This window comes from Platalea leucorodia (assembly GCF_965183815.1).
Source record: "Platalea leucorodia genome assembly, chromosome: 16".
NCBI lineage: Eukaryota > Metazoa > Chordata > Aves > Pelecaniformes > Threskiornithidae > Platalea > Platalea leucorodia.
In genome coordinates, this window is record NC_138838.1 from 9573487 (window position 1) to 9591776 (window position 18290).

The 18290-nt window shown below is 42.4% G+C and overlaps 1 protein-coding gene across 1 annotated transcript in view; it reads right to left on the reverse strand.

Annotated features, from left to right (window-relative positions):
• PPM1D (protein phosphatase, Mg2+/Mn2+ dependent 1D) overlaps positions 1-13181 on the reverse strand; it is a 28838-nt gene extending 15657 nt beyond the window's left edge. Inside the window, exons 1-3 of the mRNA XM_082328492.1 lie at positions 12650-13181; positions 4962-5190; positions 2364-2488 (exon numbers count right to left, since the gene is read on the reverse strand). Of these exons, the coding sequence (XP_082184618.1) occupies positions 2364-2488; positions 4962-5190; positions 12650-13100 (805 nt within the window). The 5' untranslated portion in view covers positions 13101-13181. The remainder of the gene's footprint in view (positions 1-2363; positions 2489-4961; positions 5191-12649) is intronic.
• Positions 13182-18290: the final 5109 nt, after the last annotated feature.

Here is an 18290-nt window from a genome sequence, read left to right on the forward strand (position 1 = left end):
ACATATCTTAGAGTGTTGTACGAGAAAGACAAACTTAAAAAAAACCCATATATGTTCTAATATTTAGTGGTTTTTAATCAGATAATCTTCCCACTTTAAAGATAGCAAATTCACAATTCTAGGTTTCTCTCCACGGTGCACAGCAGAGTGTGGAGAGACTCTTGCTCTCCTACTAAAAATTATTGTCCAGTCTGAGATCCGTATGGGATTTCTATTAAGAACAACAACAGAGTTTGGGCTCAGCAAAAAGAATCACTGCGCTAGATCTTAGTGGGATTGACTAGAGTATTGGTAACTGTTACATGTCAACAGTGACGGTTATTACTCCGCCTGGAGATGCTCCAAGGCAGCAGTGCTGTGCCAACCAGGGTAGCAATCTGGGAGCCAGCCAAGAGGTCGAGCGGGCCTCAACAGCATGAATGCAAATGGCTTTAGTCGTGGTAGGCCTTTTGTAAGCAGCGTAAGGGGCATGCTGGCCTCAGAAAGAAGTTAAATCCTGTTTCCAAACTGTGAGCGTCTGTGCACCATCTGGGTCCTACAGAGCGAAGCAGCTGTGTTCCTTTTTCCAGGAGGTTTGTCACACCTCCTCAGAAGGGGATGCGAAGAGGCTACGGAGGCTGCTCGAGCAGGCAAACACCAAAACGTTGTCACGTTGTAAACCTGTTTCTCCATGATTTGGAGATGCCAAAGCCTTCTTTTAAGCTTTCAAATCTGCTAACTTTTGACACCAAGAATTGCTAAAAGATAGGTGTTCTCGTTTCTTGGACCTGAGGCTCTCCAGTAATCCTCTTCATCCACATAACTGGAAAGAATGCAATAGGGGGCTAACAGATGCACCGTTCCTTGAATTCCCATCTGCACACAAAACCCAGCCAAATCCTTTTGTTCAACTTGCTCAGAGGAATCAGATCAAAAGTCATCGAGCTATTTAGACAAACAACAAACTTGCAATCATAGGAATAAAAGATTCATCAAAATTAAGCATATACTTTTTCTAATCTATGAGGAACACGTACCCTTCTGCAGAAAAGGGGAAAAGAGGGACGTGTTGCTCAGTGGATGAAGATCTCCGTTTGCTAGTCATCTACTAACTCCAAAGGATTTCTGAAAGTCGCAAATCAGTTTTACTAACCATAAAATAAGCATCTATCTTGTCTAAAATATGACACATAATAAAGACTTGTAAGATACAGAGAAAAATGTCCATAAAATCAGAATTTTATTTTTATTAAAAGTTCACCATTCAGCCACCTAGCCACCTGTGACTCCTTCCCTGATACACAGCTCTCTTTTACAATGTCAGTTACCACTGCAAAATTCTTTTTAGCACTGGACAAATCCATGTAAAACAGGTATCACTGCCTTTGAAATAAGACACAGTAATGCTATGCAATTATCAAGATGACCACAGTCCCAGGAACAGACTGTCCCCATGACACACTGCCAGCTGATCTCGGAACACTGACAACACTATCACGTAACTGTCAAGCTCGCCAAGAAGAAATTAAGTCACAGGACAGTTTTCACAGGTAAAAATATGACACATTTTGATAAAATTGAACCTATACTAGGTATATCTGGATCGAGAATTCTTCACTGGGGCAAAGGGAGGAAGGAAGGAAACAAAATGAACTGCAGAAGATTGGAATTCTGCAATGAAATTTAAGGAAAAAACCTGACCAGAAAACACTAACACTCACGGGCAAGAGGTATCCAAAGATTAAGTTACGAAGTACTTCCCAAAACCATTCGTAACAAGTTTGCGAGGTACTGTAATATGCATTTTTGTCCTCCGAATAAAGTGTTCCTCCAAGATAGTTTCCCGTTGCTAATACTCTTGCAAAGGCAAGTTACAGATAAAAGACAGACTTGACTTTAGTCACTTCATCCATTCTACGCTAAGTCTTGAAACAAACAGATTCACCACAAAAGGAAGACCAAGGTAATTTGTATACTATGCAGCAAAACTTCCTCTTACCACCACCTAGTCAAAAATTACAGTCCTATTATTTCAGTAAGAAAAAGACAAATGTACTCTCCATCTTGGAGACACATACTGCTTTGTACATTTTCGTTTGCAACAGAAATGAAGTACCATCCTTGTAAGACTGACATTGAAAATCCTGCATGTTGTAGGGCGAGTCCTTCACTCACCAATGACAGCTTTTACAGCTTGATTTGCAAAATGAAATCCATATTGTATTAAAGTTACTTTAAAAAGGCCCAGACTTTCAGAAGGCCTTGTAATCAAGGCAAGCGAGTAAATCCCTCTAAACTATGTGTTTTGGCAAAACAGAGCATAATTCAGTTCTGGTGGCCTGTATGCAGTGGTGTCTCACTTTCCAAACACCAGCACAACTTACCAAGCGCTCTAGCAACTGCCAGGAACGGAATCTGGTCAATGACGGTGCTGCGGCGCACAGGGCCATTGTGAGTCAGACGAGGTCTCTTCCAAACGACGCGATTCACACCAGATTTGTTGATCACACTACAACCATCAAAAAGAGGCAGGGGTTGAAAAGGAATGGAAATGAAAGCATGAAAGTTAGTTTCAATGACACAAAACCAGTTAAATATGCAAATATGGAGTCAATAACAACAGCACCCTCAGGGAAGTCCACAGCACAATTGAATATTTCAAAACACACGGTATCATTTAGATAGTTTCATTCCATATTAAGCCAAAGGGAAAAAGTGAGAGATGAAGGGCAGAAAAAAAAGGAGGGGAATGAAGACCTGGAGGAAATCCTGGCTGGCTGCAACAACCAGATGTAAAAGTATCTTTTTAATCTGTCAGAGACAAAGGAGAACTGAATTTGCTTTCCTCAAATGAGGACCATCAACATCAACTCACTCGGGTGGAAGTATCATGTAGTTCTTCCTTCAGTTTTCTCCATCTGCCAAAGTTTGGCAATAAAGAGCAGCACAGTACAGTTGGAAAAAAACAAAAGAGAAAGGAGCAGCCTTCTGTAGGAATTTCCTTAATGATGCACCAACATGAGGCAGAAATAAAAGAGGAATTGTTCATAGTTGCTGTCTGTTGAAAGCAGGAGATCGGAAGAAACAGCTCTGCATTTGAATGGTAACACCTGCTCTAAGGCACTGAGCACTGGTTTTAGTTCTCACACATGGCATTAGAAGGGTCAAAGGAGAAGCTACAGCGTCAGTAAATGGGGCTCCGGTTATGGGGCGGGGGAGGCAGGGAAAGAAGAAAGAGAGTATGAGCCATCAAGCAAGAAAAGGTAAAGAAGCAAAGAACTAGCAAAGCTTGGTTCCAACCAAGTTAAGAACTAGATACTTAAAAGCTAACTTTTATCCAAGGAACAGCCATTGGTAATTACAAACTGAGCAGCTCTGGAACAGCCTCAAGATTCCTCATACTGAAGCTATTCAAGATGCACTTCCTGAGACTTCAAAGGCCTTAACAACAAGGGCATGTTTAGCTCCATCCTTCTGCACGCACAGCGTGGCAAAGTCACAAACACCACATCCTAAAATCAATTTCATCCATTTGTACAACTATTTGTACAACTAATGATCACACAAAGGTAACTTCAGTCATTATCTGGAAGAATACCTCATCCCACACTTGGAAACTGTTACTAGGAAAATATCATTTTTAATGAAAAATTGAATTATGCTCTCCCATTAACTTTTCCCAATTCGATCTCATGAAAGAGAAGACATTAATAAGCACAGCTGCATAGTTCCACCTCACTCCTACCATTTGCCTCACAATAGCCTGCAACAGCCAGCCTGGGAAAAACAGAAGGAACACCAGTGAAAATAAAGATTTATTTAAAAAAAAAAAAAAAAAAAAAAAAAAAAATTAACCATTCCTGTTGATACAAAGTTCCAGGGAATGCTTCTTTGAAGCTTCAGAGACTTTCAATCTCCAAGATACACAGCCTGGAAATCTATACATTTACAAGTACTAACCTAGCAAAACTGCAAGTTAGCCTTTCTGAAAAGCTACCAATACAGCTAACTGATCAACTTCCACCTGCTAGAGATACAAATATCTGAAGGTGAATGAGCTGACAGGGTTCTCGTACAAATGATGTCAACAGGAAAACCTTCAGTGGTCTCTGCCTCTGAACTGCTAAGAGAAGGAAACTGTGCCCATCCATCTGGTGCGGTACTGTAGAACGAAAGAACAGAGAGCTCCTGCGAAGCCACACCAAATGCGAGCCCTGAGGTTTGTCTCAAAACATTAGCGCCATCTGACAAACCTGCCTGCTTTCCTCCTCAGTCACAGGGAACACGCATCAACCACAATATTGGTTCTAACATCTGCCAGCTCCTGACACTGAAGAAATTACTAACGTAAAGATACGCATTAAAATGTGGTATTCTAACATTTTAAGTGTATATTTAAACACAGCATCTTGTTTCAAATCTAAGATTTTTTTTGTGTTCCTTAAACAGAAGCTTTGAAGAAGCTACTCAGCAGCTGCCATTGTCACCTCAGGAACAATGCAGAATGCATGAGAAATTATAGAGTATTTTGTGTCAAAACTGCTATGTTTCCGCTATTTGACAAAACGGATATTCCAGAACTCATATCACTATCTATATGGAAAGGCATTTTTCCCCCCCTCGGATTTTAGTGAAAAATAGGTCAAATATCAGTATCTCCACTGTCAAAGTTTTCAGTGAACATTTAGAATTGTAACCACACCTCAGCTACATGGGAATACACCAGGAAATTAAAATCTTGTTTATACCATAAACCACTAGCGAAAAGCACAACAGTGTAACAATGGATCACTATAATTTATTCCCCAAGAAGCTAGAAAGAAACCAGAGCATAGATAGGGAAGGAACAGAAATAGGCCATGAGATTTGCCAGCTTGCTTGCCCCCACCGCTAAAACAAGAAAGCTTAAGCCTGGTTTAGTCAGAAAGACACAAATAGCACCCAGAGATCAAACCTGAAGTAAAAAGCACAGAGACAGTTACCTGCCCCCAAGGCCTTCAATTCTCTCCCTTTCTTTGGGAAGTTCTGGCTTGTGGTCCTGTGTCACCTCCACAGCTCTCACAAAGTCATCTTTGGGGTCATCCTGGACTCCCAGCACCACTCCTGAATCGCCAACATGAGCAACGTACATCTTTGAGCCACGGATAATTACCACGCTGGCAGTAGTTCCTGACGTGCTTGGGAGACCTGTCATGGTCTTCGGCCACTCTGCTGCAATGAGAGAAAAAAAGCAAATAAAAACACCTTGTTTTTAATTCTGTGGAACTGGTAATGTTTTGAAGATCAAGATGAAGGGTGTGTCACAGAGGCTTGCGTAACATCGCAATACAGAGTGTACTTAACTATAGCATAGCCAGGCAAACCAGTGCCCTCCAGTCTCCCCCACTTTCATAACATCAATCCCCTAGCTACAGCTTAAATTGACACATATAGACAAAGCCAATATCAAAGCACTGAGATAGAATTCAAAAAACTGTCTCCTCTGGTTTAATATTCCAAGCATCACTAGAAGAATACGGGGAAAGATGCGCTCCTTGAGCGTTGAACAGAATTGATCAAGCGTTCCGTTAAGATCTACTGTTCACTTCCCTGTCTGAAGACGTAGAAACGTCACAAATAAGGTCATTTTGTCTGGACATTTGACTGGCAATCAGGTTGTCTGGATGTTCCTGACCCCCTCGGAAGGAAAGAAAATGCTATTTTACTTTTATATGCTTGTCGTGGTTTAACCCCAGCCAGCAACTAAGCACCACACAGCTGCTCGCTCACTCCCCCCCGGTGGGATGGGGGAGAGAATCGGAACAGTAAAAGTGAGAAAACTCATGGGTTGAGACAAAGACAGTTTAATAGGTAAAGCAAAAGCCGCGCGCACAAGCAAAGCAAAGCAAGGAATTCATTCACTACTTCCCATCGGCAGGCAGGCGCTCAGCCATCCTCAGGAAAGCAGGGCTCCATCACGCGTAACGGTTACTTGGGAAGACAAACGCCATCACGCCCAACGTCCCCCCCTTCCTTCTTTTTCCCCCAGCTTATATACTGAGCATGATGTCATATGGTATGGAATAGCCCTGTGGCCAGTCTGGGCCAGCTGTCCTAGCTATGCTCCCTCGCAGCTTCTTGTGCACCTGGCAGAGCAGGGGAAGCTGAAAAGTCCTTGACTAGTGTAAGCTCTGCTCAGCAAGAACCAAAACATCAGTGCGTTATCAACACTGTTCTCATCCTAAATCCAAAACACAGCACTCTACCAGCTACTAAGAAGAAAACTAACTCTATCCCAGCTGAAACCAGGACAATGCTGAAAAACATTTTAAGTTGAATAACATCTCAACTGTTTTATTCACGTTTCTTTTTAGAGGACTGAATAATGCAGACTATTTAAGTATGCCATTCATAACCCAATATCAAATCTTCTGCAGAAGACATCCCTTGAATTCAGAACAATAAAATACCTATACCAGCATGAACTACATACAGTTCCGGAAATCTTCTTTCAACTGCTTTGCCCTCAAAACACTCAGGTTAGTTTCCTATTACACTACTCTCCCCATTTACGCCCAATCCAAATTTCTTTCATGCCTTTTCTATTTTTGTGCCTACACAGCCAAGTTCAACTTCTTCCAAAACGCCACAAAATGACTGAGACAACATCCCAATTAAGAAAGATTACCCATACCAGTCCTCCTCCCTATTTCAGTACTCTCAGAAAACAGAATTCAAGTTCCCAGTTATCGGTTGATTTCAACTGTCAACAGTAACCTCATGTTTCTTCTTTGCTGCACCCACTCATGTCTTCAGACAAACTCAGGAGGGAGACTCATCTCCTTGTCACATTTTATCTTCTGCACTTCACAAGTCATGCTCACACAGTACAATATAAAAATTCCACTGTGATACACGTTCTGTTTGCAGGAAATACGCAAGCCAGACTGCCAAAGTACTATATTATTTACTTCCCTATGGCACAACAAACACAAGGAAAAAAAAAAAAAACAAAAACAAACAAAAAAACCAACCACAATTAGGCCTTCCCCTCTGTCAAAACAGATATTTTAAACTTCAAAAGTTTTCAGCAGAAGCAAAAGATTAGGAACTTAGTAAGTTCTAGTGCCACTGAACGATGTTCACATGCTCGAGGCAAGAACGAGAAGACACAGAAGACGTGCTGAAGGAGAAGCAGAACTACATAGACAGTCTGATGATAAAAGCTGCATTTCCTCAGTGTTAGCTACCAAGATATCCAGTGTAATTTAAACATTTAAGTTCCAAACAGAGTTCTAGCTTTGTGTTCTAAATACTAAAATACGCTTTCTCCCTAGGAGTAGCTTTATTTGAAGAACGCAAACATTCAATCAGCTTATTGGAAGTACTTTGTCTGGCAATTTTAACTGTGGATATTAAATCTAACACATTCCGAATGGAAAGCAAATGAGGGAGGAAGCCAAGTGGTAATGAGGACTTCAACCATGCACTTAACAGAAAACAAGCTGCAACTAATGAGTTTCTGTCAGCGTAACAACCCCTCAATAGCAACAAAATATATTAGAGAGTCAAATCAGTCTTTATGGGAATGAAAAGCACAGAGAATGAAATCACCCACTTATGAGAAAAAGAATGATACAGCAGCCTCAGATTTTAGGCTCCAACAGAACCAGAAATTAGATCTGCCTGTCATCAAGGGATTTTAGTTTATGCCTCGCTCCTGCTTAGAGATAAGTATTATATATAGCACAGCATAGTCCTTTCTTTAGAGATTGTGTCTCATCAGAAATGAACAAAAGTGTCAAAACTCCTGAGTTTTCTTCTGAGCTTGAGTATTAAAATTGAAGTCACTTACCCGACTCCTCCACATATCAGGAGCATGTATTTATCAATCTGTAACTTAAGTAATAGGACATCTTTCTAAAACAACTTTTCCCTCTCCTTGAAGAGCACTACCCTTCACTCCGTTTCATAACTCTGTTTGTAAACTCAACTAGCTTTGTAGCCGGCATATCAGCCGGTAAACTGAAATCGTCAACTGCTACATAGGACAGGAAGTATAAAGTGTTTTGCTTCATGAAGTTTGACTTGGTTGCATCTTTTCTTTCCCTCTATTCGTTAAAAAAAAATAGAGCAAACTCTATGGAACCCCTAAAAAACAAACATATGCAGGACGCCATCATCAAGAAAGTTTTCTTCCTTGCCAAATTCTTTTCCTACATACTACCATGACGCAGAAAAACTCGCCAAATGCTATTTTTAAAGCCTATTCTTTTCACCTCGTTCTTTTTCTTGTATTTAGATGCAAGATACAAGACAAAATATTATTCTGGCTTAAAAAAAACAAGGCATATATTTCTTTTATAAGATACCACAATAGTCCAAATGATCAGGTATAATCAAAAGGCATTTTCTCCTCTAACAAATTAAATAACTGAGTATATATGCGAATTAACAGTTAAGAGTAAACTCTTCCTTTTGTAGAAACATCAGCTCCAGTTGCCATTCTTCCTTAAATACACACATAATACTTCTTTCCTTACCTGGCCACACCAGCTCCAATAGAAACACAAGCTTTTCCTTAAGCACACAACTGGCATTAGTAACATCCCTTCAAAGTAACAACGTTAAATGCCATCCACTTTTGAGTTCAGAACTTTACAGTAAGTTCGGAGCAAATTATGGCCCATTTTTCATACCAAAACAAGTTGACAGATTAGAAGAAATCCTGAAATTAAAAGAGAGCTCTGAAAAGAAAATTCACGCTTCAAAGAGATACCTGAAGCATCCATGGATGGCATACCACTTTTACAACTTTAGCAACAGAGAAATACCTCTTGGTAGCCCTTTGGGGAAAACAAAGCTAGTCCAAGTTTCCTTGTGGGCCTGTAGCCCTAATTCTGTATCGTCATGAATTATTAAGCTATGTACTAGGAATAGCGATACATCCCAGGACAGATGGGACTCCACTACATCTAGGGGGCTTCAGATCTGAAAATCACATTGCTTATGAAACAGTGCAGTGCACTGAACCAGCTGATGAGGATTGAGAGTAGGAGATAAACCCACATCTGTGTCTAGCAGGGTACTAACAACACTGCCTGTTACAGACTCTCACAATACCTGCCCAGGAAACACCACGTGTTCCAGTTAAACAGATGCTCTTCCCACTGCTCCAAGAAAAAAAAAAAAAAAAAAAGAAAAAATATAGAAGAAAAAAAAATGCATGTTAGGTGTTCAGGCTATCTGAAGCTATCAAATGTATAATCTAGTTTGTTCCTTACAAGAGTAGACAGTTTCAAGAGACAAATCCTTGCAGCTTTCCAGGACTGTAAGTTGTTTATATGCAACTCGCAATTACTTCTTATTTTTTTCACCCTTCTGGTGGAGGGACTGGAGAGAGTGGTAGGAACTGGCTTAAAACAAAAAACCCATGCCAAAGAATATATCTGTTACACCAAAATACACCTGGATACCACATCTGTAACAAAAAAAAAAAAAAAAACAACCACTCTGCCACAGCCTAAAAAGCAAATTCACTTATGATGGTTGGCGTGTGATCTAAAACACACAGACTGCTCCAAAACGTGTTTGTGGAAGTTCTGCTCCTGTTTATTTTTGAGAATGATTCAGTATTATTCTGGGAAACAAAAATTGCTAGAGAATAGATTTCATTTTTATTTCACTGGTTTTATATACATTAAGTCAAACTATAACACCTCACTTCAAATAAGTTTGATTCTAAAATTCTTACTAAACTTTCAAAAAATAAATGCTATATGAACTTCTAATACTGCAATAGACCACAAAAATTTTACGCTATCCTGAAAATCTGCATTGCCTCAAGTGGTCTAGGTCCTTTTCAGATAAGAATACATACATAAACTCTTAAACATTTCTAAGAATAATCCTGAAATTATGACTTTGCAGTGAAAATTACAAAAAAACTCTTGCTATTACACAAGTGATGAAAATATTATTGGACTTTTATTGCTTCAATTAAATTTAATGGGAAGAGTTATAACCAAAGCAGAAGTATGCAACTCTTTCTAAATTGTACCTAGTAATGCTGAAAAACATTTTTAATAGTATCAGCCTAAACACAACATTTAAAAACAAGCTCTTGGATCTACAATGAATTACCAAAGAAACATAAACTTATGCAATCCTCAGTAAAGTCACATCAAAATCTGGGACCTCCCGAGTATGCTTCTTGTAAACACCTTTCCTACCACTGCCAGTTGTAGTAACAGGCTTCAAATAAGAACTTTTACTCCAGAAATTACTCTTTAGCATACAGATAATTTTATTACTACATAATCAACCCAAAAATTATCAGCAATGACAAAGGCGTATTTTTAATTTTTCTGGTACTCTCATCATCAATATGTTTCTTGTCTATCACAGGAGATGGCCACTGGCACGACCCCACAGCTTCTAAGAACTAACGGGGCAGCTGCGTATGAGCTTCTCTTCCAATGGCCGCCAACTGGAAGCAATAAAAAGACTCCATCCTTTACACCAAAAATCCAAACCATTCTCCCGCCCCCACTGCAAGATACCAAAATACCCAGTCTCCCTTTCACATCCACAGTGTCACCAATACAGTTAAAGATCTGCTCTACACATGACGATATGGAAAATTATTTACTATAAGTAAAATTTGCACTGGGATTCCATAACATAGTATGAGGAGTTATAAACTAGATATAGTAATACTTTTGTCCCATAAAACTCTAGCTGTTATGCACATGCAGCAGAAATCAGTACAGACCAAACATGGTACGTAAAAGTTTAATATATAGCCTACCTAAAGCTGTCATCAAATGCTCATAGCCAGAGCTATGTTGTTTCTCACAACAATTTAAATTGGTTCCACAACCCAAGTACTATTTGCTAAACAGTCATTACTAAAACAGCATTTCCTGCATTCTGTCACTTCACTCCACCTCTCTCCATTTTGTATTCACACGTAGTTACAGTGACAAACAACAGATCAGGGATACTACAACTGCAAAACTGAACTCCTTATCTTTCTCTCATACCATTGTGCCCTATTCACACATCCTCCTCCTTATCATGCAAGTCTGCAGCCCAGGAGGTCATGTGCCACTCGCCACTCCTTCCCCAGCATCAAGGCTGTGGTCAAGTTCTGGTGCTTCTACAATTCACACCCTTTCCTTTCTGTCCAGTATCAGTGTGCCCTCAACCTGGCTATTCCTTCCCTCGTATCTTTTCAAGTATCTGACATTTGCACAACTTCTCTATTTTGCTATTCAAGAAAAAGGAAAAAGAAAATGAAACTGCTTTGACAGTATAATCCCCTCTCCATGAATCACTTTGTTGAAACCCCACGGTACTCTAAGTGCAATTCTTGCTTTTTGTTTGCCTCCCAAGCCCAACTGTCAGTATCGCTTTCTGTGGTTTTGATCCAATTTTACCGTGTTCCCCTCCTGCCTGCCTGTCTTCATGTGCTGTTCACTGTTCTCATATTTTCTCTTTCTGGGGCTTCTGAATCCATAAATGCATACACAATACACACAGACTACACGTTATATATCAACAACAACCATACTCTAAGCCATAACCCTCACCTTACAAAGAAGAAAAAAAAAAAAAAATCTCTTTCAGAAACTCAATTCTGGAGTCTCATTAGATCTCAGGGAGAAGGAAGAGTACAAGAATGATTACTGTCACCTGCCTTGTCACTCCTCTCCTCCACCCTTACCTATTTAGGACCCCAACTCCTATCCTACTGCAGTTAAGCAAACAAGCTATATAATCTTCAGGATACTGAGTGTGTTTTCTATTTTGTCAGGTACACTGCATGCTCCCCCATGCTCAAACAATAAAACGAGCGAATGATTTTATGAAACAGCCACATTTCGAATCCTTCCACCAGAACTCAACAGAAACAGCTGGAATCAAGGCACAGTTCGGAAAAAACCACTGTCCCAGCCCATTTAAGTTTGTTAGAATTACTTTTTTTTTTTTCTTTTCACGATACTCTGGACAAGGGAAATCTAAGGGGGGAGTTCCGTACAATTCCCCAAGGCAACGAGATTAAGACCTCCCAAAAAATCGAATTTGGAGATCGGACTTGCAACACCCTGAAAACAAACCGCACCTCTATAAGCACACCACCTTCAGCTACATCGCACAATCGTCCTACGACGTGCCCTCACCCTCCGATTCCACCTTTTCTCCCACAGTTTGCTCTCCGGTTTTTCTTGTTCTACCGAATTACTTGATTCAACACCTCAAGTCACATCCCGCTTCTTCCCCTCCTCCCTGTTCCCTGCACACAGACGGTAGCGATGCTGGCAGCGGCGCGGGTGCCCTGCTCCGAAGCAGAGATGGAGGGAGGCTTTCAGGCACGCAACTCACAATAGTGCGGGGGAGGCGGGCGGGGGCAGAAAAAGGCGGCTAAAAGCGGGACGTCCCACGCTCAGGGGGGACCAGCGTACGGGGGAAAGGGAGCGACCGGCGCAGGGGGATCCGCCGTCCCCTTGGTTCTCACTGCAGGGCCCCGCAGAAAGGAGAAGAGGAACCCGAGGGAGAGGCACGGCCAGGCGCGGCGGCGGCTGGGCGGAAAGGCCGCGGGCTGGCAGCGTTACCTGCTCCCCCGGCGGGGACCGAGGCGGGAGGGGACGGGGGGGCGGCTGGAAGGCGCCAATCGCCTGTAACTTACGCAGCTTTTTCCACATGGCCCGGTGGCAAGCGATGAAGCCCTTGCGCAGGGCCGCGCACACCTCGGCCGGCTCCGCCGAGCCGAAGCCCTTCTGCTTCTTGATGAAGCCCCACAGGTTCTCCCGGGCGAACTGGGCCGCCTCCCGGCCGCCGTGCCCGTCGCACACGGCGAAGAAGGCCACGGAGCGGCGCGGGCACCGGCCGCAGCCGGGGCCGAGCGGCAGCGCTCTCTCCTCCGGCGCCCGCGGGCTCCCTCCCCTCCGCCGGCCGCTCTCGGCGAGGGGCTCGGCGAGGCGCGGGCCTCCGGGCGCCGCTCCGCCTTTGTGCGGGGGGCCGCGCTCCGCCTCGGCCGGCGGCTCGGGCTCCACCACGATCTGGGTCACGTCCTCCATGTATTTCCTGCCGCCCTGGTCGGAGTACACGCTCACCCCCAGCGAGTACGGCCCCTCCATGGGGGGGGGCGGGAGGCTCGGCGCGGCGGCGCTCGCCGCTCCCCGCCCGCGATGGCTCCCCGCCCGCCGCCGCCGCGGACTATTGTTGATGTCAGCGGCGCGGCTCGGGCACGTCCGCGGCACCGCGCCGCCCGCCCGCCCTCCGCAGCCGCCGCTGGAACGGCGGCGCTCGGCGTCCCGCGCCGCAGCGCCCCCTGCCGCCTCCGCGCCCGCCGCCGCGCCAGGCCCCCCGCCGCGGCGGAAGGGGCGGCCGGGCGCGGGCGCGGCCGCCACGGCGCCCCCTGCCGGCGGCCGGCGGGCACGCAGGCAGCTCCCGCCGCAGGGGCCGAGCCGGGGCGGGGGGGGGGGGGCGGGGTGCGTGCGCCCGCGACAGGCGGCCCCGCGACAGGCGGCCCCGCGACAGGCGGCCCCGCGACAGGCGGCCCCGCGACAGGCGGCCCCGCGACAGGCGGCCCCGCGACAGGCGGCCCCGCGCACACTTCACTGGCCCCGCGCACACTTCACTGGCCCCGCGCACACTTCACTGGCCCCGCGCACACTTCACTGGCCCCGCGCACACTTCACTGGCCCCGCGCAAGACGCCAGCTACGAACTGGAAGCAGGGGACTCCCCGCGTTCCTGCAGCAATCCCAGCGCTCACCCCAGCCCCCCCGCGGCTTCCCCTGCGCCCGCCCAAAGCCCCGCTTCCCGCTTGGACAATAAGGATTCCCAGCGGGGATTTCCCTGGAATTCCGCATCCTGCGGGACGTGCTGAGGCAGTGTTTACACTTATGACCGTAAGGCTTTTAAGATGTTCCCTGCGTACTGCAGGGTTCTGTACACTTCATTTTCATAGCTGAAATTCTAGACACCGTTTTATTTGTGATCTACCACCACTGTCAACTCCCAGAGCCCCTTCCCGCTACACGCTTAGGACAGCTAAAACCACTACTGAATTTTGCAAAAATACATTTTACTGACAGTAAAATGGAGATAATTGTTTGGCTCAAGTACTGCAAGCACTTTGGATTTCCTTCCATTAACCACATTAAAGTCAACAGTATTTAAAAATAAGAAATATATCAACAAAGCTTTGAATTTCTAGAGCACCTAGGGATTAGAAAACCTGTTACAACCATTAATTAATCAATCCATCCATGCTAATCCAGCAAGATAACTATCCCTTCCTATTTTCCAGGTGTTTATACCATCAGATCAATCATCAGATCATCAGCCAAATATAGAATTGAGAAATCCTGCTTTAAAAATCTGTCCATTAAGTTTCATAACAGAGTATTTTATACATTTGTGACACATATGATGAAATGTATGCTTTAAAGGTGCATAAAGGAGGCAAGGACTAATTTGAGCTTTATACAATCCAAACCACCACAACATATCCCTATTTCCCTTTTAATTAACATAAAAGCATGGCAAGGTCAGTTGCCAGGCCTGCGGAAGATCCACTGCCATCCACATCACAGCACACATAAAAGGGGGTGAACAGATTTTTTTTTTCAATTACTTTTTAATACAAAGTAGCCAGAACACAAGGAAACTGACTTAAAACTATTGAAAAAAAAAAGACAAAATAATATCGTCAGATCTATGTCTCCATCGGCACAACTAAAGTCTATTACTTCCGAGAAGTACAATATCCCTATTTCAGAGCTGAATAAATGTAGCCAGAGATGTTATTGTGTAAGGATTAGTACCACTCAATATAGGTAATACTTTCCTAAACAACTTCGAGTGGAAAATCATAGGCTACTCCAGAACAGAAACAAACAGATTGACTCCTACGCTTTACATAAAGATATTCTAGGTAGTCTGGTATTTGTAAAGAAGTTAAGGAAACAAAGGGGAAAGAAAGAATTAGTTACGATGGAAGAAACTCCTCTTCAAACTCCAAGGTATTTCTGTCTCTTCTTTTTATGCCCAAGTATTGCTTTTGCCTTTTCAAGTGGAATAAAGTGCCTCATTTGTGTCAATACTAAATTTTACAGTCAAGACAATAGCACCATACATAAATCATGCCTACATTCACAAATTTAATTAAATTAGAATACATTAAAGATGTTTTTGCACACAATAGCTACATTCCCAAAACCACCGTTGGAAAACAAAAGTGCTTCAAGATTTACAGGGCACAAAACCAGCACATCCTCCAGCAACTAAAACCATATTTCCTAATTTTCTCCTGAAGTCCTTTAGTTCACAAGAAACTTCGATTCAACTAAACCAGACGCCTGCCGAAACAGGAACATGTATATAAAAGCCGAAGATGCAGGGAGAAAAACTTTAATAAAGATGAAGTTTGATGGTGAATACCCCTGCAGTTTCCACACTCCAGAACCTAACTAATAGGCAATAACTGAAGGGCAATTTAGCATTTTTTCATGCACCTCTCACTCGTATATAAAAATGGGGAGTTCTTTTCTTGTTTTTACACTTAAAGGAACCAAACACTAAGCAGAAACTGCCCGCGGTCCCCCAGCTATTTTGGAGACAGAAGATTCTGAAGTTAGGTTAAGTGGCTCATCAAAATTAAAAGCTTTTTTTTTTTTATGAGCTATAAACATTTAATGTGAAATGTTTCTAAACCAAATACAATCAGATATTTAGTTGACGATAGCTTATTCTCATTTTGGCTAACAGTTATTGAAATAAATCCACTTCAGAGTGGCTGTACAGGCATTATTATTGCTTGGTCTGGTTCAACTAATTCAAATCATTTATCAAAATTAAAGGCCACAATTTCTTTTGTGGATGAAATTTTTTAGTTTTTCTTTTAACTGTAATTTAAAAAAAATTCTCAAATAGGCTTAAGCAAAATTAAATTAGTTACATTTTGAAAAAAGAATGACCCCATCTTTAGCCAAAATAGATTAAGCAGCTGTAGTTTAAACCCAGATGAATCTGTTAGGTTAGTTAACATCAGCAGTGACATGACATCCATTAATTACTTTACTTTCTAATGTTTGCTAACACATCAATTAGTCTGTTAGATATAACCATCAGCAATCGCACTAGGGTATCTTTGAGAATTACCTATCCACAGGCTCAAAGACTGAAAAAGCAAAAAGAAGAAAAAGAAACAAAGGGGAACAAGATGCATGAGGTCAGGCGCCCCGCGCTCAAACACTGCGGAACAGAGAGGTACGTTGTAGCAGAGAGAGAAGAACTAAGAGAAAGTGTTGTGCACCAATGCACTGCATTTCTCCTCAAATGACACCTCCTGTGAATCTGAAATTAAACATTTTATAGGTCTACACTCACCCAAGTGAATAAACGAGTCTACCTTCTCAGCAGGAGTGGCGAGGAAGAAGGCTCACAAAGGCACTAACATTTTTCACAGCAGTATTCCTTTCCCTCAGCTGCATCAGACAATAAAAAGAACTGAGTACAGGTACATTCAACTTCACCTTAATTCCACATCACAAGCCAGTGCTGGGGGGGAGAGCGACATCCTGCCACCTCTTTTCTAGTAGCATGCTTTATTTAAAGTTACACAAAGTTATATTTGTAAGAGCCATTAATTTTGCCTGACAGACGAAAACTACAAAATGATCAATAGCTCAGATACATAAAAAGCTCATAACCTGGGCACAAACTTATTAATCACAGAACAGCAGAAAGCAGCACTACCCATCTGGCTTTGGCAAACCTACGTTCTTAAAGCCTTCTTAATATGTAAAGCACCTCAGCTGACTTCGGTGACTAACCTTCATGTCTTATTGCTCACAGCCGCATAATAACCCTTCTCCTTCCTCCAGCCCCTATGTAAGCTTCAACAAGCCAAGCTGATAGTGACCAAAGGTTATCGTACCTCTTATGTCTCTTGCGTAGCCTATGCGCAATGTGTCAGTCATCTCAGCAATAGTCTCAGATAAAGCATAAGAAACCCACGTAAAAGAAGAAAAATCAAACTGAACAGTATTCCCATTTTTAAAGGTTTTTCCCTAGCCAATGAAGGAGCGCAGGACCTGACCATGCAAGGAGTTAACAACCTCTGGGTATGATGGATTATAATCTGAGTTTCTTCATGTTCCCTGAGGTACAACCGTAATGGCATTGCTTTAACATTTCATCCACAGTGTGACTACTGAACTGATGTATATGAAGAATACAAAAATGAAAATGTATTTATCTGGGTTGCAGTAAACATGAAAGAAAAAAAAAATACCAGCATTAAAAAAAGATCTGACAAGTTCATGTGAATGCTCTGCATTTAGCTCTTGTTTTAGAGCAACAGTCTGTTATGTTGGCTCCTCTACAGTTTAATGATTTCCTGTTAAGAATTTAAAATTAGAAGCCTCCAACAACTTCCCCATAAACTATTTTCAAGGTTCCTTTAATATCCACATCAAGGAGATATAGTAGGTTCATATGTTATCCATGTCAGTTCACTTCCTTCCCACTTCAAAATAAGCACATTGCAGGAAAATTCAGCAGGTTTTTTATTGTTTTCTTAGAACCTTTTTCCCCACTAAGTATGTCCAGCTATAGCAATTAAAAAAATAAAACTGTTCACATATACAAGCTCGTATTTAAACCGTGACAAAACAAAAACCACTGGTCTAATCAGAAAAGCCAAAACTATGCTAGATTATGATCCAAATTTTCCATTGATGAGTTAACTTGGATCTTCAACTACTTTCATACTGAACTTCATCTATGTTAACACATTGATTTCACAAACACATTTTTGCTCTTTGACAAGTACCTTACCTTTAATGAAAACACACAAACAAGAGTCTTGCACTGGCAGCATATGAAACAGATTCGATCTTTTTCATCCATGCTTTCTAGAACTATATTCCTGCAAACCAGACAAAGTATTTATTTAGCACTTTTCACTTATACATCTCAAACTATATAGCACTGTTTATCCTTTTGGCTCAGAAAAGATATAATAATTGTAGTAGTTATACTATTACACTGCGTTTACAAAATTATTTGAGATAGGCATATAAAAGGCAGAGCATCTGCAGGATCCCATCTCAGTTCCTCACTGGGTCAATGAAAAGACCCACAAACACTAATCACCACCTTTCTGACAAAAATCAACATCTATACCTATCCACCAAAAATGCTCATTATTTGAACACTTTCTAATTAATTTCAGTTAAAAATGAGTCAGGTGAAACTGCAGGTGACTTAGCCTGACCCAAGAATGCACCAGTGAAAAAAATGCAGCAGTAAAAGAGG